At 38.2% G+C, this 24,518-nt stretch overlaps 3 protein-coding genes across 3 annotated transcripts; all 3 read left to right on the forward strand.

Moving 5' to 3' along the window:
- Nucleotides 1–259: 259 nt before the first annotated feature.
- On the forward strand, nt 260–7,233 carry LOC145213312 (glioma pathogenesis-related protein 1-like). Its single transcript, XM_080081540.1, has 9 exons — nt 260–441; nt 811–887; nt 2,011–2,162; nt 3,002–3,181; nt 3,660–3,793; nt 4,450–4,553; nt 5,060–5,257; nt 5,977–6,138; nt 7,184–7,233. The coding sequence occupies exons 1-9, from the start codon at nt 407–409 to the stop codon at nt 7,231–7,233; spliced, it is 1,092 nt and encodes a 363-aa protein (XP_079937666.1). The 5' UTR covers nt 260–406.
- A 3,086-nt stretch (nt 7,234–10,319) lies between these two features.
- LOC145213313 (peptidase inhibitor 16-like) lies at nt 10,320–15,095 on the forward strand. Its single transcript, XM_080081541.1, has 6 exons — nt 10,320–10,381; nt 11,514–11,608; nt 12,454–12,605; nt 13,588–13,761; nt 14,480–14,613; nt 14,984–15,095. Exons 1-6 carry the CDS (start codon nt 10,320–10,322, stop codon nt 15,093–15,095), a joined length of 729 nt encoding a protein of 242 aa, XP_079937667.1.
- A 1,455-nt stretch (nt 15,096–16,550) lies between these two features.
- On the forward strand, nt 16,551–22,780 carry LOC145213314 (coadhesin-like). Its single transcript, XM_080081542.1, has 9 exons — nt 16,551–16,743; nt 17,258–17,407; nt 17,899–18,048; nt 18,709–18,864; nt 19,358–19,507; nt 19,877–20,050; nt 20,930–21,103; nt 21,644–21,793; nt 22,478–22,780. Exons 1-9 carry the CDS (start codon nt 16,551–16,553, stop codon nt 22,693–22,695), a joined length of 1,515 nt encoding a protein of 504 aa, XP_079937668.1. The 3' UTR covers nt 22,696–22,780.
- Nucleotides 22,781–24,518: the final 1,738 nt, after the last annotated feature.

Here is a 24,518-nt window from a genome sequence, read left to right on the forward strand (position 1 = left end):
ATTTACAACCCGAAATACTTCAAAACAAAAGCACGAATGACAGCCAAATGTAAGTTCACGGAAGGGACATTAAACAAACCGACCGCGTTCGATAATAATTTATGTTAAAAATTGCAACGTTCAGATTAAAACGGTTTTTATATACCTATACAAAACGGTAGAGTTCCCTTTCACAACTGGCTACGTAATGCAGTTGTTTATAGAAATCATATTAATTGCTCACAATGACGTCATAATAGGACACTCGATTTGGCGTGCGATATAGGAAGACAGCAATTAGACACGAACTAAGCTGTCGAGACTCGTATTTTGTCTGGAAAAGCGAACCTCTGCACCAAACGAAAGATATAAACCGGAAGCATAAGAGATTCGAATTGCATTGTGTGTTGCTTGTGACGGAACAAGCATGGTTTGCGCGAAGATTCTGTGCATTTGTTTCAGGTGAGTTTATTTTTATGTTTTGTTTTGTGTACTGAAAATGTTAAGTAATCATTGTCACGCGTTGCAAGACCTTTGTACAAAAAAGGTGGCTAAACATAGAATTGAAAGCAGAATTTTATGTTTGTTTGATAAATTATCCAGCTAACTTTTTCAAGCTTACCATTTCATTTCAAGAACAACTTTTCCAAGTTTACAATTGGAAAGACCATTTAATTTTTAGATAATCGTATAATAGATTTTAAGAAAGCCATTCATGTGTAAACCATGTAGTTAATATCACAATAACTAATATTCTACAAGATTGGAAAAGATGTGCTGGCTTTTTTGACCTGCGTAATTATATTAACATGATGCCACTTTGTTTGTCAGCATTCTGTGTGCAGTTTCGCGAAGCGCGGCTACTGGCCTCGTCAACGGAGAAATTCAGAATGCAATTACTTTGACAGGTAAGGTAACATTGCCGTAGTCTATACCCAAGATACCCAATGCACCAATATGGTAAAAAAACTGTATAAATTTCACAAAAATAAATGGTAACATAGTAAAGAATTCATTAATAATGAACATAAAACACACCTACCTTTAGGGCAACTCGTAAATTTGTTTAAATTAGTATACATCCAACATGCACAAGAAACTATTGAAAATTAGGTCTAACTTAAGAGTTGTTCAGACTTTAGACACACAGGTTGGCGTACAAATGTTTACACATTATATCAGCACATTGTGTTAAAAATTAAGTGTAAATTTATGCATCACTACAAACTACCATGTGTTAAAACTAATACAACTTACAAATAACAGAGATGTTCACAATGTGTTAAGCAAAGCAATAGTTAACCATATTCTCCAATCTTATTTAAAACTCAAGCGATTTAATAAAACAAACTTAATATTATTGTCGTTACACAAAATCATTTAGGAAATTAAAGAAAGCAACCACCATTCGTAGAACTTTAAACCATTTTAATAACAATTTGGTCCAGCTATTACAAAACTGACTTACTGCTGCCACCGAGTGTTGTAAAATTTATTATTTTCCATCCGCTTTTTGCTTACAGCGTTTCCGACTGTTTGTGTCTGCAACAAATAAAACTAAGTTATAAAACTAAAATTAATATACATTAAATACTGGGATCACCCTAAAGTGTTTCATAGAATAATGATATGCCATGCCTATAGAAGGCGCAATATTGAAGGCGGACTTTCTGTATGCCTTCTTTAATAGGTCTGGTGCACTTGGCTGTCCGATTAAAGCTTTGAAACTTTTGTAACAATCGTCAGTCTAATGTTACAACAGAAACAAACCGAATAGTGGAAGATGTGCAACATTTAGTAATTAACAATCTTTGTTGCATCAATTTTTTCACTTCAACCAAAACCAGTTTACCACAAAACTTCCACATATTAAACATTTTCTACATTGACCTGGTTTTTATCTCAAGTCAAGTGTTCATGACTTTATCGGAACTTTTCAACTTTCAATTTAACAAAACTAAGTAACATATTACCGTGCTGTACTTTAACACATCATATCAATGTTGTATTTGTGTTTATTCGATCTGACAGACAACAACATTGCCGAGTTTCTCGATCTCCACAACAACATACGTCGTCACGTGACCCCAGCTGCTTCGAACATGCGCAAGATGACGTGGGACAATGAACTGGCGAACCTGGCACTCGGTCACACCAGAAAGTGCTTGTTCGAAAACAATGCGGTAAGGAGATGCAGTAACCCCAAATGTATGTAGAAAATTTAGCGTAAAAAACACTAAATCTGTCGCTGTATTTTTTTTACGAAAAACAAATGCATTTCGCTTTTATAAGCATTATCAGTGTCGAAAAACATCAGTATCCCGTTTTTTATATTGTTTTCAAACACTGATTATGCTTACAAAAGCGAAATGCATTTGTTTTTCGTAAAACAAAAACAATACAGTGACAGATTTAGTGATTTTTACGCCGAATTTTCTTGATCTGATTTTAATGACCCTGAGTCGCGCAATTACTTTACTTGAAAGGAGATTTCATTAACAAGAAAAGGTTTACCAAATGTATGTTTTAACTGTTTCTGTAAGTCATAGTATGTAAACCCAATAATAGAATTCTGGCAAATGATTTGTTTGTAACGACAATCTCACATTATTATCAGGCCGTTTTTTATGGGAGTAACACTTAAACAAAACATGACAATATACGTGGTTGAAAATCTGTGGATGTAAGCTCTGATCCCATTCGTTGCACACTTATTCTTTCACCAAGCAAAAACATCCAACTTGTACATACAAGTTTATGTTCACGAAGCGTAGTTCAAATTCACACTTACAATAGTCAATTACAATAAACTTCACTCACATAACAAAGTTTGTATCCTATGTTTACTAAACTGCTCTGCAACAAATTTAAATTTATCAACCATGTAGAACCTTTCAATGTACATGTGACAGCTATTTTGAGCATCTAATGTCACCAAACAATACTTCTCAAGAAACGAAAGTTAAACCACAATAGTCGACAGTGTTGGGTGTTTGATTATAAAATAATATTTTTAAAATAGAACACAACACATACTCGATTTCAATCCATCGGTGAGATTCTCTACCTCTCGCAAAATTCCGCATTCGACGACAATTACATCGGAAGTGTGGTACGCTCCTTTGCAAGGGGAAGTACCCAGTACAACGTCACAACACAGCAATGCAGCGAGGATAATGGTGATTGCTCGAAATACGCCCAGGTAAAAAAATAGTATGGCATAAACATGTTTTTAGTAACATTGTTTTTAGATTTACAACAATTTGTTCCCGATAAAAAACGATCTTAAGTTGTATCGCGTCGCAAACGGTATCACCAGTTTTCAAGCTAATATTTGTTGTACTGGCATTTGCTGCAGGCCTCTTGTAATGTTGTATAAACAGCAATGTTGTCTCGTGCACAAAAATTGAAATAATTAAGTAGTGCTAAGCAGCAGATAATGCACTCTGTCTTTTTTGACCTATAAGGTCTCATCAGTGTAGCTGGTGACAAGAGATCTAAGCAGTGCTTCTGTTTAAAAACCATACAGCACTCATAACTTTAAAGTGCATGGGAGTCGCTAATCTTCTTTAAATACACCTTTTACTGTTTTTCACATGTATGTGTTTTCATTTTTTGAATCACTGGGTGTGTTTTTACGTTGGCGAGTTTGGTATTTTCACGAACTGTGTTGCTTGCAGCTTGTGCGAGCCGAAACATTCAAGATCGGTTGCGGAATAACGCACTGCTCCACTGCAAACTCACTAGAGGAAGTTCTGCAGAACGCTATTATTGTGGTTTGCAATTACGCCCCTAGCGGAAACTGGAAAAGCGGGTGAGAATTTATTTCATGAAGTAAAATAGTTGCAAGTCAAGGAGTATTTCAAAATACAAATATTTAAGTACAACTTAGGATAGGCAATTAGGAATACTATTCTATTCTTAAATTGTTCTGGAACAGTTGAATCGATCCCTCCGGATTCCCTAGTGCGTATCCCAAAGTACAACAATCGCAATAATTCATGGAATTGGATTCGTAAGGAAAATAAATACCTTATTGTTAACATTGGCAGATCAGTTTTTACAATTCATTCACCAAAATCGGTTGTTTTGTAGTTTTGTGTACGTAGTATTTCGAAATATATTATCATTTTTTACAAATTAGAAGCAAATACTTCTGACCCAAAATCATCTAACAACGAAATTACGAATGTTCCTGAAACAGTTTGACTCAGTGATCGTTGACACTAACGTGTCTTGTGTTGTGGGGGAGGGATCCTGTGAAAAGCATTTATAGGACGCCCCGAGTACGGAACCCTATCGGTTTCAAATGTCTGTATAAGGGTCAACCGCCACCCGTCAGTCCGCTAAGTACCTTAAATTAAAACTTATCATATGTCTCCAAACCAGACATTCATTCATTTGTGTGTCGCGCCACTAATAAGTTTAACTTCATTAAGCCAATCACCATGAGCTATAAATACTTTGCAGACCGGCGTACGAGGTAGGCAAAGCTTGTAGCGGATGTCACGATACAGACTCATGCGAGAAGAAGTTATGCATCAACGCAGCACGTGATGTCGATCCACCGCCGGGTACGTAAAAATGTCGGTAACACTCAGTTTTAATCAACATCTTTAAAGGATTTTCCTAAATCAAAGTTTTTTGGGGGCCTGGCTATTTTTGACTTTGTGAAGTTTCTTTTGATCTGGCTGTTGCCCACATGTTCGCCAAAATCAAAATACTGCATGAAGCGCGTTTTGTAATCATTATAAATTTGACTGAACTAACCTAATAAAATAGAAACGATTCAATTGCTTGTGTTTAAATTTATAGGCCCGCCGCCGTTAAAGAGTTAAATAGTTTAATGGACTAACAACAACATGATATGCTGCAGACAGTGTACACCGTTTGGACCTATAAGGTTTCATCAGTGCAGCTGCAACATGGTTGTTAAAACGCGAATAAGTTTACATGTGGCCCTAAAACAGATTCCTATGTGTCAAGCAGCAAATTATTCGGCCAAATAGTCCTTATCAATGCAGGGTTTTCAAACACTTACAAACATGACAAAAACTATTTGAATGTTCTTTGTTTGTAGCTGGCGTTTGGGAGCCCTGGGGAGAATGGACGCCCTGCAGCGTCTCTTGTGGCATTGGTACAAAGCGGAGACATCGATTGTGCAGCACGTTTGTGTCAACTGACTGCCAGGGTTCACCCTCACAACTGAGTCTATTCTGTGCCCCGACACGTGTCTGCCCAAAACCGCAACAAACCACAGCGCCTCCAGTGGCTGGAGGTAAGTTACATTTTGTATCAAAGTCTTGTGCTTCGCGTTTGAAGTACTGATCCCAAAAAGTAACATAACCAAAATTCTTCTCATCTCTTTCACGGCTTTATAACTTTCATAAGCTTTTCAATTAGTGGAGTTGAAATCATGGCATGTTATTTTTGAAAGGTTGAATATTATGAAATGTAAAGTGTATGTTTTTATTTTTCAATTAAAAAAACTGTTTTGGTAGCCAACACATAAATTTTCGTTTGCGACGCCTAATTATTACTTCGCTTTAATCCTGTTTCCATGGCCGTTGGTCCGAGCGCACTTTTTGGCTTATTTCGTCTGATCGGACCCAAAACAGCAATTCTTTTAGCGTTTTAGCGAATTTCCTCGAAAGGAGGTCCGATCGGAACTTTTTGTTTGTTTCGAAAGTGGTTGCCGATGTCTACTTTTAAACAGTCTGGTGAAAAGATAGTTATTATCAATACCTTTAAAACGAATTCTAGAATGAAGTTACTGCAGGTAATTATTGTTTTAGTCAAAAGTAACGTATTTGCTGCTGGTCCGATCGGACCACAATTTGTAAGATAACAGGATATTTGTTGTTCTATAACCAACATTTTGTATGTCCCATAAAAAATGTAAAATCCTTTGTAACCAACATGCAAAAACGCATATCGAGACACAAACCTTTAAAAACGACGTGTAATTGCAACTTATTTCCTTCAAACTTAACACAGAGTGGTTGGCTTGGGGCACGTGGTCGACTTGCAGTAAGAGTTGTGGGGGCGGGAAAAGAACCAGATCACGTGACTGCGACACCGGCGACAACCGAGATTGTGTGGTACCTGCGAGTCAACTCTCAATCTGCAACGCCCAGCGATGTCCGTCAAGAACCAGAGGCAAGTTGACGCACAACTTATTGTTGTTTGTTTTGAATTTTACGATTTAACTTGTTCACGAACGTTATTACAGCGCTTTTGGTAGAATACCTGTTACATTATTAACCGGTATAGTTAGAACCATATTTTTAACATCCGAACGAAAAACAAAACAAAACAATCTTTGGTCGATTTATGACTGAATTCTATCCTATGCTAAACCTCTTAAAGTAATGAATCAAGTCTTTTACATTTAATGTTGCTTTTTGAATATAAAACTATTTTAAAATTGTAAGATGCAACTTCATAATGACGATAAACTTATACCAAGTCTAAAAGAAATAAACCAACAGACACGTTCAAAGAAAAAAGGAAATAACATTTTTGATATTCGAATCAACTGTTAAAGTTTGTCTGCATTGCATTCTGAGATCTCCCTGACCCCATATATAGATAATGCAAAATGTCCGAACCTACGACACTAATTATGGATCGAAAAACCCCTTTCTTACACACATTGTCCTGACTGGTGTTACGGCATTCACTAGCCGCTTTAATGCAGACCACAGACAATAAAAACAAGCTAAGCAATGTAACAATTAAATGTGAGAAACAAGCACTTGACTAAACCATTTTTACAATAACATTTTAACATCATGTTAGAACCTCGTTCATAATAGTCACAAAACAAATTAGCAAAATTTCATGGTACAAATTAATCAGACACCATAAAAAAAACTATCATCACTAACAGCCACACTGTTTGCAACATTATTGCAATTTCCAAACGCAATAAACCAATGTTCTTGTCATGTCAAAATGGCAATGACTAAACGTGCAAAACTTTTTGTGTGAAAAGTCGTTTTTATCAGCTGATTCAGTAATTAATAACCGACTGATTCGTGCGTGTAATTGAAACAAACTCAAAACGGGCATTGTAATATAGAAAATGTTTCCTTTTTTATTGAAATCTCCTTTCAATTAAACCAAAAGGACTGCGACGATTCAGGGTCATTAATTCATGACTGCTGGTTTTATCCTGTTACTAATCTTACTTGTTTTTTAGACATTGATGATGCTTATAAAACGAAATGCATTTGTTTTGTAAAAGAATAAAAATATAGCGACCGATTAATCGTTTCAATTTGAATTTTGCGGGCATTGCAATAATTTGAATTATGTCAATAAGTATTTAAATATGAACCCTTGCACTAAATTAGAGAACATTGTTGCACACAAAAACATTATTAAACTCTATCATTATCTACAGTTCCCTACGCAATTTGGGATGAATGGAGTGAATGCACGCGCTCATGCGGAGGAGGTGTACGGTATCGAACAAGGGGGTGTCCCTCGTCTAACCCGAACGAGTGTTGCGGAAATTCCCACATAAGGAGGGAATGCAATACCAGACCTTGCCCACGCGCAGGTAAGTTTCGAGTTGCGGTGTTTTGCCTATAGCAAATCTCAGGTTTGACCGTGTAGTTATTAAGGTAACCTCGTTGAATACAAGTAGTTCATGGAAGTCAGTTGACTAGCAAAATCATTGATGTTTAAAAGATCTCAATGTTGTATAAGAACAAAATCTAAAAGCTATAGACGCCTACTGGTGTCATTATTTAGAAACAAATTGAAACTGTGTGAACAACAAGTAAAGATAACGTTAGTGGAAAAATTTCATACAAAAAAACAAACAATTTGAAGCTTTGTGTGATTGCTGTCAGTTTGTGTTTTGTTTTTGGTACACGATTCATTGTTTATCCTAATAAGCACCAGCTCTGCCACAAAAAAAGGCAAACTGACACACGCAAATCAAGTCATAGTGAACGATAGAATTCACATTCCAACTTGTAAGTAAACTCTTGTATCTGTTGTAACTCGTTAAACATAAAAAACACCACAAAACTCCCCCGAAAAAACAAACTTTTTTTAAAGACAGCTTAACCTACAGTCTAATTTACATCGAATGTTTAGTTTGGAGCAAATGGGGAAGGTGGTATGACGCGGGGGACGCTTGTACTTCCGACACCCAAATCCGCACAAGAAAATGCAGCACAGGAAAATCGGAAGACTGCTGTGTTGCAGAACCATAACTTTCAACCATGGACAGGGCCGGAACAATTAAAGGAGGCTAGGGGGTGGCCGAAACCCCCGAGGGATTGACATTGTCACTTTTATTTTTCCCTATATAACGTTGTTAGTACAGTTTGCGGTTTTCGTCTTGTTTATTTCGGGTCTCACTGGTCGTAGTGTTATTACCCTGATGAAGGCTACCTTAATAGGGAGTTGAAACGTCGGTATAAAAATATTTTTACCGGAAGTAAAGCATTTAGCTTATTTTTTATGCCTGGCAACAACAGTTTATATATTGTGAGTGCATTTTAGTTAAATCACATTTATTGCTCGTCTCTTATAGTATTCCACAAATATGGAAGCTATATGTGTTGCCTTATGTTCCATTTTTTTAAAGCATCTTTCATCAAAAGACTTTTTCCAAATACATAACTGCGCCATTTACAACCAATTCCCAAAGCAAGGAACCTTTCACTTTAAACCTCTCCAAGTCTCCATTTTAGAAGTAGCACAAAAATAGGAAACTTTGTGCATCTATTTCCAATGTACAAATTGCATGCTTTTTTTGCGTCAATACATTTGCATGTCGTGATCAGTAAGCTTGGTTTGAATTTTGGCGGCTGGTGAAATTAATTTAAATGTAAGGTTATCGGGCAGGTGTCCCACGAAACAAAAAGGTTACAAAGCTAGACTGGTGGAAAAGTATGTAGTAAGGCAGAAGGTAATTAGCAGACTGTAAACATTAAAAAGTCTGAAGTCTTAAGATATATATATATGTCAGCTAAGTAATAGGCCTCTTTGGTATTTAATCCAATCTTTTTCAAGAATCAAGGTAGTTAGAGGGGATTAAGATTGTAAAAACTAATAGAAACGTTTAAACAGTTGATTTTGACTATTTTAATAAGTTCTACAGAATATTTGGAAAGGTCTTTTGTCAGTAATAAAAGGTATACCGTACAAAAATCAGCGAAAGGGTAATTTTGAAGTGTAAAACACTAAACCGTTTACTAAAATCATATAAACGTCGAATACAAGCTATGCTTTGAAACAGACTAACTTTGTGATGCTTGAAACAGCAACAGAAAAATAACTTGTTGTTATTGTTACTGCGTGAAGTATAGCATTGTTGGTACAGATTTTATACAAAATGTGTTGTTTAGTTACAGGTTTATACTTCTACAGCAACATTGCTGTTACAAATATATTGTAAATGCTCTAAAGTCCACAAATTCTGCTTTGGGGGTCAAAGAGAATGACGCAAGGCCGCGTGAGAATTGAATTGGTTTCGGTATTTCCGAATTAAAAGCGTGACACAGCAAATTGGCAAGGCCTCGATATTGCTAATACATGACGGCTTGATATTATATCATGGGACCCCAGATATTAAATCTCGTTTAAACTCCATATATGGTTTGTTAGAAACCCACGCATAAAACGATGTGACAACATTTTTAGAAATTATATCATTTCCTCAAGCCGCTTTGCAAAGTAACGAAGTTCTGAAGGGAAAAAATGTTGATGTCAAAGGCATGTGTTGCGTCATAGGAGCGTTTGTTGCGAATAAATAAATGAGCGAATGACCACTTCCGTTCTTTATTGTCAGGTGCAGTTAGCTGGTGGTACGTCACAGCTGTTGTAAACAACTAATGCGTTAGCAATATATTTGTGTGACTGCAAAGTGATTGTATTAGTTACAGTAACAAAAAAATGGCAGAAGCAGGCGAATTCTTGGATCTAAATTACAAAAAAACAACGCCAGAACAGGGCAATACGATAACAGATAAAAGCTTTAATGCACGTGGTGTAAACGTAACTTCAACAGTTTAGATCCCTACAATTGAGTAAAAATGCAGACACAATAAGTTAGTTTTTAATTTTTGTGTCATAGTGTATGACTTGTAAAAGCTTATTATATGTTTACATATGTTATAATTAGTCTAGATGTGGATATAATACCGAAGGAGTGTTTAGATTTAAGGGAAAGCTGATACAAATCTTCTAATCATTATTGTGTTTTGTTCACAGAACTTTTTTTACAGTACCTGGTTTAATAACATAAGTTTAGCAGCAAAAAAAACGAATGCTTAGCTATGATTTGCACCACATACACACGCGTTTGTTTGCTAACAATGCTTGCTATGACGTACAGGATGCGCGCCACGCAAGGGCAGGAAACTGGTGACGTAGCGAGGTAAGGTTGGTGTGCAACAGTAACGAGCAATTTAATTTACAATTTTCATCAAGTTTTAATCAAAATGTGGCTAGAAAATAAGTAAGAGCATGTCTATGTAAAGTCATAACACGGTATAAGGCCTATGGAGGGATCAACATAACACACGCTGTCACGAATATCTGCTATAGCCCAAACCGTACATTCTGGTCCCCATAAACATGTCCAAAAAATAAAATGTAACAAGGATTAAGCTGCTGTCTATTGCTTCCAGTATTTTTTCACTGTCCATGACTTATTCTTCCATAGAAAATAATGTGGTGATACCAAATACCGCATGATACCGGATGGGAAACCGCATGAAAAGCCCTACGGTATACCGCATAATAAGCCGCATGGTATGTGGAATGTAAGAGTACAAGCCCCAACAAGCGTAAATAAGACTAGATTGTAGTGTTGTTGTTTTTTCAATTACAAACCCTCGCCCAACTCGAATAGCTCAAACAGGAAAGCGATTTCAGAAGTCCGCCAAATTAAAATTTTACATGAAGTGTATTCATGTCCACCTAAACTGCGTACTACGCGGTAACACGCAGCATCATGTGGTAGTTAGTACCACCGGAAAATGATACATCGGTGTTACTTCGAAGCGGTTGTTTTAATTAAACTCAGGCTAACAACGTTTCAACTTTTCACCGGAACTGTGGTTTATATTAGTGCAAACCTGGCCCAGTAAGAGCACGGAGCTTTGACTGATACGTGAATTTAAAGAAACATGCTTTAAACCCACAACGCACTTCTTTATTTGGCATCAAACTGGGCATAAATAAATATTGGTAAAATAAATCGTTTGACCTGATATTGTTTACCATATGTTTCTTACACTAAAAGACCATATTTTGTTAAACACTATTTTTGAAAAATGTTATCAGTGTTTGTATAAAAGTAAAGAGCCAATACATGATAAGCTACAGAGAATGCGCACTTGTTCGGCTTGAGTATCGCAAGGGGCTACATTAGCTCTTACGGCCGATCTCCTGTCACCAGCTGCACTGATGAGACCTTATGGGTCGAAACAGTGTGGACTGTCTTCAGCTTAAAAGTGTTTATCTGCTGCTTTAACAGCCAAGTCATTGCCATTTTTACCATTTAGCCAGCAACATGATGAACCACTAAACATTACGAGCAACTCCGGAGCACCAGCTGCACTGCAGTCCAGCAATCTTATTCGAACTTACGCCATAACAGGTGAAAAACTATTATTGTGTAGTTAGGTAAACTCTTATGTTGTGTCCGAATTAGCTAAGTCTGTTGAAATTTCCCCACTATTTGAGACAGGTGTTCTTATTACATGCCCAGGCCACATTCTGTTATCTTCAAGCAAAGGAAATTTTCATTTAAGGTGTCCGCGCAACGCATTTCCTAGCATGTCAAGTGTTAAATGTTCAAAGTTTTAACGGCAGACTCATTTCCTTGCACGCCTACCACCAAAATTGTTGACAGTAGTCCCATATACAAGCCGGAAGCCCCAAGACAACGCCAACATGTACTTCCTTAATGGCAAGGTAATCCAAAACTTGGGAAGTGCCGCTCCAAGAACGTTCCTTGTTTGTTAACCGGGGCATATTTTCAGTACACAATGTCTGAAGATTCAACGGTAGAAATATATCAACCCAACATTCTAGGGCCTCGTGAACTATGGTTTATAAATGATCGCCGTTGGTCTGCATGAACGCTTCAGGGCTGATCCCAGTACGTGTGTATGTTCACCTTAGTTGATAAATGGTCGAACTGGTGATCACCTACTAAGAGGCTGACATGTGCAGCATACGAGACAGGCAACGGTTAATGTGATTCCACTTTCGGCGGGTTCACCACTGAGCCTGTGTAGCTCAGATGGGAGAGCAAAAGTACGAGAAAAACTTTTGTCGTGGGTTCAAATCTCACCGTAAGCTAGATTTGTCTGGCCTGTGCCTTGCCTCAGGGAATGCTAGGGAGAGCGGCTTGATTCGGCACAGCGCCTTCATGGGCCTGGCTAACTGTGAAAGATTCTAGAAGCGACAACTAGGAAATTACATTTGATAATTTTACAGCCGCACTCAAGACAACGTTTCTGAAAGCGCACAACGATGGACGGTCAATCGTATCGCCCTCAGCCAGCAATATGAGAAAGCTAACCTGGGATGATGCATTGGAGAAGCTGGCCACTGGTTATTCAAAGCAGTGCACGTTTGCACATAACCCGGTAAGTTAATTGCAGTAAATTGTAAATTGCAAGTTGTGTGGAAGCGAAAAACGAAACCAAACAGTGTCAAAGGGTTTTGGTTCCAGCTTCAATCTGGTTGTGCTTTCCAATTCATTCCACGGGAAATTTATAGATGCCAGCAAAAACTTCGCGCAACCGGTGGCGTACCTCCCCACCCCAAAAGTAAACAAAAAAATTAAAATGAACTGTACATTTTCGAGTTTTATGAAGTAGTGTTTTGGTACAAAGCAAACAAGTTTTTGCGTCGTCCTTTCTAACCGCCAAAAAGTTTGTTGCCTCAAAAAATACTATTACGCCTCGGGACACAAACATGCCGTCATCTTATTACGTTTGTGACATGACGAGCTATTGGTCAAAGCTAAGTGCATTAATAGCGAGAAAGTCATCAGGCGAAATTTCCATCCGGAATTTCTTTAAACGTTGACTCATTTTTCTTTCCATTGTTATTGGCACTGAATTGATGCTGTGATCTTAGTTACAATGGATAGCATAGCCAGACCGAAAAATCTGCCAGAGGGCCTTTATGCAGTAATTAATAGGTGCTCTTATAATAGCAACCAGAGTTGCAAGCCGGGCTGCGCTTTTCGGGCCGGGTTCGGTTTCGGGTTTCTTAAAAAACGGGTTCGATTCGGGCCTAACTTTGTGTCAGTATTTTATAAAATAAATAAAACTTGCTATTAAAAGTAGCCAGTTGCAGGTCCTCGCCTAATGTCAAACAGCCCTAACACGCCTTGTTTAAGACCAATTGTCTATTGTTTTAGTTGTCTTGGTCTTTTCCGAGGCTTTAATGTATACGCCTGTCAATCAAACTCTCCGGCCTAAACGGGCTTCCCAAAAACGAATCGGGTTTGGCTCAGATTCTGGATAAAATTTCGAGCCCACTTACTACTCTGGATCAAGTTACGTTGACCCAACAATAAACCACAAATACTTTAAGCCAACGTTTACATTCCTTTGGCAGAATCGAGCTCACTCCAGATTCTACGTTGGCGAAAACATTTTCCTTTCTACTCGCCGACCTTTCAACTTACGCTACGCCAACGGTTCGGTTTGGGCGTGGGAAGGCGAGAAGAAGGACTACACCTTCTCAAATGGAGCCTGCACTCCGGGAAAAATGTGCGGCCATTACACACAGGTAGGGTTGAGAAAGTAAGGTCTGGATACAAATGTTGGTAGCACAAGTGTTATAACATTACAAGCAGACTTAAAAGGCAAGAAATGAATGTGTGGCCATTATACACAGGTAAGGTTGAGAAAGTAGGGACAGGATATATATGTTGGTAGCTTTCAACTGTCATTTCCATAAAATATGTGTTTATTAAGGAAACAACGGCCCAAATAGACAAAGCGACACGCTTTATTATTCAAACGTTTCATCAAATGCTCATTTCAGTGATATGAGGGGCTACATTCGTTTATAATCACTTGAGTCACATAAAAGATATGTGTTTATTTATTATTTTAAAACAGATTAAAAAAGCCACTTCATGGCAAACTTGACAGCCAACCGTAACTCAGTTTCTTTAAACCGGTGGTTTTTAAAGTGGGCGCTACCTGAGACGTGTGCAAATAAGGGTGCGCTGAAGATTAAAAAAGCGAATGAAATAAGTGTGGGCACTTTGGCTACTTTTAGGGTTCTAAATTCTAATACTAAATTCAAAGTTTATAAACTGGTGTTAGGAATATAATACCATTATCAAGACTTTCTACTTTCAGAAAAAGTTAAAATAAAAAGCAAAGGGGCGTTTTGAAATCAACAAGCCTTTGAGAAGGTGGCATAAACGCCACTAACCTAAATACTGGTCTAGGCCGCCTTTGCTTCTTTTAAACAACATTGTGAATCTGTTTCGCAGAACGTGTGGGCCGACACATTCAAAGTTGGATGCGGGGCGAGTTTGTGTTCCCAAATCAAAGTTGAGAAGAAAATATACAGAGATGCGACGATATTGATCTGCAACTACGGGCCGGGAGGCAACATTCGTGGAAGGTGGGACTATACAGTTCATTCACACTCCGAAAGTACAGACTTGCTACTGCACTAAAATCCATTACAATTTGTTTTCTCTTGTTTAACCTTTTTTCAAGCTTAAATTTGCCTTAATTTTATTTTACGCATTGCCGAGATTTCATGCAGTTTTATGTTTCGAAGTGACAATACTGTTTTTATAGTCACAATTCTTTTAAAACAGATTTGCTTCTTAGTTTCACAAATGATTCGAACCAAGGATATACAATAATGTATTTGCAAGAAATATACTACTGCTACCATTAAACAAAGCTAGTTATCAACAATTTAACCGTGACAGATGTAATTAACATTACAAAAAAATCCGTAAATAAACATGTTTGTTTTACAGGCAGCCGTATAAAGTGGGGCCTGCTTGCAGTCAATGTGCGAAAGGCGACACTTGCCAGAAAAAACTTTGCACAAATCCTATTAGAAGCGCCGCGAAGCCAGCAAGTAAGTAGACGCAGATAATTGAAAATTGAAAAACGTTACTTCAGTCGCATTAATTGAAATCCAATTTACATTAATTAGCCCAGGGAAACTGGGAAACTTTAATAAATAATTATCAAGAAACGTTACTGTGTTGGAGCAAAATAGCACAGTGACAATAAATCAATACAACTCGCACATGATCGAAGTCAATAAATAACCAACAAGGTTTATATTTATAAAAAGATAATCACCAAGTAAAGATAAGTCCGGTTTTTCACGATAAAACCAATGTAAAAAAACCCATCACTTTAGACCAGGGGTTCTTAAACTGGGGGGCGCGCCCCCCTAGGGGGGCGTGAAGGGTTCGCAAGGGGGGCGCAGCACAAATCGCAAGGGGGGCGCAGCACAATCGTCCAATTGTATTAACCAAACTTTTCCCACTGCGGGCCGCCGCATAGTTTACATGCCCTTGTGCCGTCTTCTCAAACTTAGCCCATGAGGCGATTTTTATATGTGCGCCAAGATATGGTCTTTTTAAAACCCCATTTAAAATCTGTTAAATTATATAGTTAGTCTCATCTTACAAGGAATGCTTGTATATTATGTCATAAGTGACACAATAAGGCAATTGTTTGCGCACAATTAACACTTTTTGTTTTGTCTGTGACGTAATAAACTGGGTTTGGATCAATCCTGGGCGTTGCAATCCTTTGAGAGTCGGTAATATTAATTTTACATGTCGTAACAGTAAACTTTCGTAAGGAGTAGATTAAGTTTTGACAGTAACAAAGTTATCAATACGATTTGGCAAACCAAAAATTGGGTCGCGAGCCGGATGAAATGACCTCGCGGGCCGTAGTTTGGTGACCCCTGTACTATATAGTCGGCTGTACATTCTTTATTTGTGCGCAATTTCGCATTAGAGATTGCCCTGACTTTGAGTGAATCAACAATTTCTGGGCAACATATGCGTAGTTTAAAAGAATACTGGCAACGTGTCTCTGTGTTCGCAAAAGCCTACTTTTTCGCAACTTATCAGTGTTGAAGTGGCTTTTTCCAACGTTCGGAACTAACTTGACAGTAGCTTAAAGCGGACCTACCATGTATGTTGTTTCCAAAAAACAAGACAAGCATCATTAGTGCTAACGTTTTTTAGGGGGGGCGTGAGAATAAATAATTAGTGTAAAGTGGGGCGCGACCGAAAAAGTTTAAGAACCCCTGCTTTAGACGACCTCACAACCAATAACACGTTTGCAACTGTATATACAAGTTTTACAGACTGAAAGAGTTGAATCGCCTTAACACACCTCTAATACAACAAAACTTACCAGCAAACCACATTTTAAGGCGACCAATACAACAGTTTAGTGATTGATCAAGACCACCAAAAGCAGGGCTACAATTCATCTGAAAGACTCTGTGTTAGCAAGGGATTTTGTCGTCCATTGGTTTTACTGTTAAAAGAATGGCTAACATTTACACAGATGGATGTTTTTACAGATCCCCAATGGTCGCAATGGGTTGAAACTGCGCCATGTTCTGGTTCATGTGGGCTACGCGGCTGGGCAAAATGGGAAAGAAGCTGCAACACTTTTGTACGTAAAGACTGCGGAGACGGAGCTTCAGGGCAATTTAGACAGTGCGTTGGGTCTTGCGGAACAACGGAAGCTCCAGCCAGTAAGTTTCAATCAAACAATGAAACAATGTCATTTAGTGTACAACTGTGACCACAGAGTTGTTTTCAAGTATTTTTCACTTTGACGCTTGAAAGTGCTTGGAAGACCGAATGTAATACCAATTTAGCCCGTAATAAATATTGCATACAATGAAATTGATTAACAAGCAAGACGTTGCACAAACAAATTAGACATAAATCAAGAATCACTAAGTTATCAGTAAACATGCTAATCAATTATAAATAATGTTACCCAAAGCTTAACATTTATTTTCAATGAAATTACACCAAAACACCGTGAAGTGTTTACATTTGTGGAAAAAACTACTGTCAATAAACGGTGTAAAAACGACAAAAACTGGATCACTGATAATATGGCAATGATCTTTTCTGAAAGGTTGGATAAAACAAAGCATATAAATTTTACGACTCAATAGTTAAGTAGGTTTCTCAAACAAGGCCGTGTTCAATGTTTTCATCTGAAAGTGTCGGAACCATAACGACAATTTTTTTCAGCATGGAGACCTTGGCAAGCATGGGGAACTTGCTCGCGCCTTTGCGGTGGAGGTCAAAGGTCAAGAACACGAGTTTGCAGCACTGAAAAATCGAGCGACTGCACTGGAGGGTCGACATCTCAGTCAGCATGCAACGAACAAGCGTGTCCTGGTGAGTGCAATGTTTTGTTGTAGACATTTGTACAGTCAGGAATTCGGCGCAGAATTTTTGTTCACGAAAACTAACTTACAATCGTTGCACACTGTATATTAAGAAATCGATTTTCAACGCAAGTCCCGGAAAGACTCCAGTCGCGGTTTCGAATCCCAGCGCAAACGATTTCTTTCTGTGCCTTGTCATACGGGAATGCTTGGGAAACTGACTTAAATCAGTATTACACCTTTCATGGGCCTGGCGTACCATGATTTATTAATGAGTATGCCCTGATCGCTGGTACGCACTTCAAGGCTGATCTCAGTATGTATTAATTCACGTTAGCAAATCTTACACTGCGACAGTAATGACCTTGAGGCCGCCCAATGTTACATATCCTGTACGCACACGGCCCCTCAGGCTAAGTGGCATTAATACTGAATAAACCCTTATTAAAATTTAGCACGAGTACGTGTGTGTAAGTTTTTATCATGAACGCTTTATTCCAGCTTGGAACACGTGGCAAAGCTGGGGTCAGTGCACACTGACGTGTGGAAGAGGACGACGCACTAGAGGTCGCACTTGCAACACGGGAAATAACCGAGATTGCACCGGATTGTCTACGTCATCATCAGCTTGCAACACACCAGCTTGTCCAAGTAAGGCTTTTGTGGTCTGTATCAGAGATGTTGACTGATAAAAATAATACAGGCTCAACCATGAAACGTGAATGGGTTTAATTATTTAAACACTTTTGGGAAAAGTATAGAGATCACTTCAAAGTTTCAAATCTATACAACGTCGCTCACGGACCGGCTGTTAGATACCAACAGTGAAAGAACACATCTACAAAATGTAAAAGAAATGTTTGTTTGATGTTAAAGCCGTTTGATCCCGCATTTAATTCTCACGGATGTATTAACACCTACCTATCGTATAGCGGTAATTTTTTGTTTTAACTGCTGGCTGATTTTGTATTTAGTACATTTTACACTTTTTAACCACATTCCACACAAAAATCGTTTCGAGATTCATCCGTTGAATCAGCCGGCCCCAAACATTCCCCACCATATGGCAAGGCGTAGGCTAGAAAAATCTAGCCTGCGGTGGGATTCAAACCCAAGACAAGAGTATTTTCTTCGTATGCTTCACATGTCAGCTTTGTAAAAGGGGATCGCCAGTTTGATTAAAGCAAAAGATTTTACCCAGGTTTAAGTCAAGTTCACGGCATTTGTCAACAAAACCCGTGCCCGACAACACACCCATTATTGTTGTTTCTCTCAAGAACTGTTTAACACCAAATTTTGTTTTGTTTTCAGCATGGGAACAATGGCAAACCTGGGGTCAATGTTCGAAACTGTGCGGAGGAGGAGAACGGACGAGGAATCGGCTCTGCAGCTCAGGAAAAACTGCGCAATGTACCGGAAGGGATACTATGACGTCACAATGCAACACGCGCGCTTGTGCTGTGCCAAGTAAGAAACGAATTTTTCTTGAAGTGACGCTTGAAGTACAGCATTGCTGCGTATCATGACTACTCCATGAATAAGAACTATATTTTCAGGAATAACAGATCAGTGTTAGAAAATCCAAGCCCGTAGGTTTTTTAAACATCAAAGCATATCTTACTGTTCAAACGCATTTTCAATCGTTTTGGAAGAATGACATATGCTACCTTAATGTAAAACGTTCACCATGCAGGTCCTGCGAAGTTTGAACAGTAACGATTTATTGTTACAACTTATACAGTGTAATAGGTTCCGCTCATGCAGAATAATATAAACGTGATTCGGAAATCAGGTCCAACGAAAACATGTACCTCTCTGCATTAGCATATTTTATACAGCAGTACAATACATAATCATGCCAGAAAAGGGGCAGCAATATAGCAAGTTAGGGCTTATGGCGACTACAACATTTTGTTTGGCTGTTTACTTACAAATTAAATAAAGAAAATTGTCGTTTCAGCGTGGCAACCCTGGCAGAGTTGGGGAGTTTGCTCCAAAGATTGCGGAGTTGGAAGAAGAATAAGGAATAGAATCTGCAGCACAGGAAAAGATGAGGACTGTACCGGTCTTCCCACTTCATTAGAACCATGTAGAACCAACACCCAATTATGTAAGTTGGTGGGAAAAGTGGGAAAAAACAGATGCATCAAGTAACTACGTAGAAGGTTGTGTTTTATTTCTGTATTTTCATCATTGACACCGTTTTTCATCATTGACAAGTCTGTTAACGTTTGGTTACGGAGTAAATACCTCTAACTTAGGTGCCACAAAAACCGTTCAAGATAAAATATGTTCATGGATTTGGTTTCCCCATAACGAGTAATAATAAGATCCGACTGACAAAACTAAATCTTTCAATACACTTTCAATACAAAATTTCCTATTTCCTGCTAAAGAGAGTGTTTAACGCATCGTATTGTAATTGAAATCCTAAACTTTTTTGGTCACGAAACACTGGTCTAATCATGAACACTTAAAGGCGCTCCAGTGACGCCTAAAGCTGGAAGTTACTCGCCATGGAGCCAGTGGAGCAGTTGCAGTAAAACGTGTGGAATCGGAACGTGGTCGAGAAGAAGAATCTGTATCGGTGGAAACTGTCAGGGACCGAACCTAATGTCCGGACCGTGCAGTTTGGCAACCTGCACCACGTCAGGTTAGTGCCAGTTGATTGCTTTAAACAACGCTAAAGGTTGTGCCGGGCTTTTCAGGTTCGGCTCAAACTTAAAATAAAATCGGGTTCGGTCTTAATTTCGAAGAAAATTTTACTTTAACTTTGGAAAAATTCATTTTTTTGCTCATGGTTTCGTTTCAACAAGCGTATGTAAAAATAAAATAATCCCAGAGTTCCAAAACTGCCCTGTGTTTTATAAAAAAAGATGCATCAAGTAACTCAAAAGATGGAAAACATGGTTGTGTTTTATCTGTATTTGTATCAATGAAACCATTTGCACAAGTTTGTTGACTTTTTTTCACGGGGTTTGAACCCAGGACACTCCCGGGGACGAATCCCGATAAGGTTTTTTATGTTTGTATATGGGTCAGGAGCGCCGGACCATTCGGCCAAGTTCCGTTGCTCAGGAGAGAATACATGTGACTTGGGCGCCACCAAACCTAAAAGTAACTATCGGGTCTCGTGGCCCCCCATAAGTTAACCCGTAGGATCTGTGGCCCCTACCAAAAAATATATGTAGCAAACTCACTAAACTGTAAAGTATATGATCAATCTGAACATTTTTTTGTCAAAAATAAACCTCATTATGGACAAATAGTGTGGGAAATAGTCGATTAAATTAGAGAATTAAACAATTTGCAACAGACTCTTAATTCCGAGCATTATAAAAGAAAATGACTCACTGACTTTTGGTGGGTGTTTATAGTGGGCTTACACCTGTGCCCCCCTCCGGAATACAGCTCGTGGGCCACCTGGAGGGCAATGGGTCCTGGTTAAGAACCACTGCTATAGAGGGTTTTTAACGCATCATATAATTTTTGGTTACTCACGAAACACTTGACTAATTATGAACACTTAAAGGCGCCCCAGTGACACCGAAAGCTGGGAGTTACACGTCTTGGAGCCAGTGGAGCAGTTGCAGTAAAACGTGTGGAATCGGAACGCGTTTAAGGAGAAGAATATGTATCGGTGGAAACTGCCAGGGACCAAATGAGATGAGGGGGTCGTGCAATTTGGCAACTTGCACCGTGTCAGGTTAGTGCCAGTTAGTTGTTTTAGAACTATGGTAAAGAACAGGTCGGGCTTTTCGAGCTCGGGATTAAGTTTGAATAAAACGGGCTTTAAGTTAAAAAAAATATTTTACTAGAGTTAACATTGGTGCTTAACTCGTTGTTTATTTAAAATAAAACGGGTTCGGGCTTAATTTCAAAGAAAATCTTACTTCAATATGTCATAAGTTTAGATGTTACACGGAGAGAATAAGTAGATGTTAAACAACATCCTTTCTCAGGCAATATTTTGAGAACAACATTGGATTGTGAGACATTTACATTCACATCAATAATCAAGTTGTTTATAATATTCGCCTGAATTTGTCCCGTTTATCCGGAATAATTTTCTTCGCAAATAATAGGCAACCGTTTGAAAACCGCCCGATTAAGCGGATTGATTTACCCGACTTTTTCTTCACAGATGATAGGCAAAGGTTTGGGCTTTGCATAACCGTCCCGGTTAACTGCTTTTCCCGGCTAACCGACTTGCAATTAACCGGTGTTCTTGTGCTTTCACTTACAGAATGGACAGCATGGGGACCTTGGTCAACTTGTTCAAAAACATGCGGCGGTGGAATTAGAAGAAGGTTCAAGATGTGCAGTCTAGGAAATAGTGGACCGACTTGCTTTGGATCTAGCGACTTTGAATTTTGCAATCCGGTTGATTGTCCACGTAAGCAAAAACAATAACACTGTAACTGACTAACTTAGTCAATTTTTTAAATAAAAGCTGAAATTCTGCCTTACTTTTTTTTTTTTAGCCCACGCCTTGGTATATGGGAATGCTTGGTGACACGCTGGTTCGGTATAACGCCTTCAATGGGCCTGGTGCACTGTGATAGCTGTATATAAACTACTGCTTAGTTGCGAAAGAAAAGTATTTTTACCTCCATTAACTTTCTCTCCGAACTAAACACTAAATAGTTAGGCCATTGTTCCACAATAAGCTCAATGAGAAAGCGTAACAAGTTGTTTTGGCGGGCCTGTGGAAAAAGACACAAAAGTAAAGATATCAGATAAAGGCTCAGTGATGTTTGTAGCCAGTGAAAAAATCTTTTACGCAATATTTAAGAAGCCTGATAAAGGTTCAGTGATGTTTGTAGATTTTGTGTTGGTCCATGAAAAGGCTATATGCTTAATAGGCAAATTTAAAATAGGAGCAGTACTTTTAACAATTTGTTTTATCGGGCATGTGGAAAACAACTTTTACACATGAGTTAAAAGCTGAGATAAACATTTAGTCATGTTCGTAGATTTTGTGTTGGTCCATGACAAGGCAACAGCACAATAGACAAGTTTAAAATAGTAGAAGTACCAAAACATTCACAAAAAACTTAACTGAATGACGTTTTTACAGCGGACAAAAAAGACCCAGATGTGGAAAAGCCACCAGTCACAATCAACCCAGAAGTTCAAAAGACCACAATAATTAACACAGGGAAAGAGAAGGATTTCGGTAATGGACAATTCCCTACAAGCACAACTACAACCACAGGCGACGCGGCTAAAACAAAAAGCTTTGTATCTTTAGTTTATCTCCTAGTTTTATGCATTGCTGTACTAGTACTGCAATAACGGTGTTGGGAAAATTGGGTTTCTGAGCCGGCTTTAAGCAGTAAATAGCATCAAACGAAACAGTCGATACGAAATATTATGACATTTTCTACCCCGCCTTTTTATTGAAATGTTAAAAAATAAAAATAAAAACGCTATTCCATGTACTGTATTGTATAAATAAGTTTGCACTGGCCACCCCTATTTACAAAAGGCGATGAGGAACCAATCAGATTGAGAAACCCAGTTTGTATTCGTAATTCGATATCAGCTTTATATTTGGTTAAATGAATGCCGCAGTTGACTGCACAAAGTTTGTTCGTGACCCAACTTAAAGTGACGTTCTCTTCTGGAGCCAAATGTTTGTCGATAGTTCGGTTTATGACGTGCTTGTTGGAAAATTAACAATTCTATCTGCTGTTTTTGCGACGTGTCATGACCTACATTCAGGAAACGCTTGCTTCGAACCAAAAAGGCGTCGTTCCATGTTGGTTATCTGTACATTTTATTTTAATATCATGACAGCATTAATGGTACACTGACATTTGCAAGAGATGTTTTTCATATCTGTTTTATGCCTGCACTTTTGTTTGTAAGTTGTTACATTTTTCTTGTTTTTATGTTTAAACCGTTTTATGCCACAAAAAAACTTAATTAAAAGTTGTGGTATTTTAAGGTCTGAATTTCTTTTTTGTGCAATATTGTTTAACTTTTTTCGCAATAATTTTTGTGTAACGCACACTGTCCCACTGTCATTATTTATTGACGTGTATAATACATTTTTTGACGAATAGTTTTAGAAATTTACGAACCCCTTCCGCTGTTTTGACTGTCACGTGTTTAAGACGAGATTAGCGACAGGTGACGTCACAACACAAGGGCGACACCTACCGAACAAAATAAATACGTAAACTAAAAAATGAAGTCTTTTTACAATCGCATTGTAGACTTATTTTCCTTTCTCAGCCGATATTGTTACTTAAATTCGTATTTTTGCCAAAAAGACATTGGGACACCAGCAATTTGTTGATACTGTTTAACAAACGAAAACAAGTGAAGCAACTTTGCATCTGATAATAAATACAATAAACATTTGTTTTCTACTTGTCATTGATTAAGTTGTTGTGGTTAGGCAAATGTGCATGTAATGATTAAATTCAACTGTGAGTTAGCTTAAAGTTTGCACACCGCGCACAGCTTACAAGATTTGGGTTTGCATATGAACGAAATTACTCATATTTAGTAAGGTCAAAAAAAGTGACTAGAAAAAAGATCAACACATTCAATAAGACCCGACTAACGTTTCTCTACAAGTATTGTTTGATATAACGGTATGTTTTGATGACTGTTTAAACGTTTTTTTGTGCAAAGCAGATAACCTCTTTTATTTAACTCGGTGTTTCTAAAATGGCATAAAAAGTTAATTTATATGATAAGTGATTCTTAAAGTGGAATGACTGATTTCCATTTTGGTACTAACGCTGTGCCCTAAACATTTGGTTATATGATAGGTGCGCCCCAAGGTAAAGAGTTTGAGAAAAACTGATACATGTTGAAACGTCTGCACTAATATGTATTTATTATACACAAGCTCTCTGGCAGTGATGTTTCTATTAAAACAGTCATATAATGTAAGGATAATGTTCCTAATAGTCGTACTTCAAGGTGCTCACTATTGTAGCAAATACAAATTAAAAACAATTTGATGCATAAGTCATGAGTTCGAATCCCATCACGGTGTGGCAAATGTACCACTGTTGAGAACAAGAATGTTGCAAGGAAAGCTTCGATCTCCGCATAGCCTGCAACCCCGGTATAAAGTGACTCCAGAAGGAAACAGTAAC

This window comes from Phallusia mammillata, chromosome 2 (assembly GCF_965637545.1).
Source record: "Phallusia mammillata chromosome 2, kaPhaMamm4.hap1.1, whole genome shotgun sequence".
Classification (NCBI taxonomy): Eukaryota; Metazoa; Chordata; class Ascidiacea; order Phlebobranchia; family Ascidiidae; genus Phallusia; species Phallusia mammillata.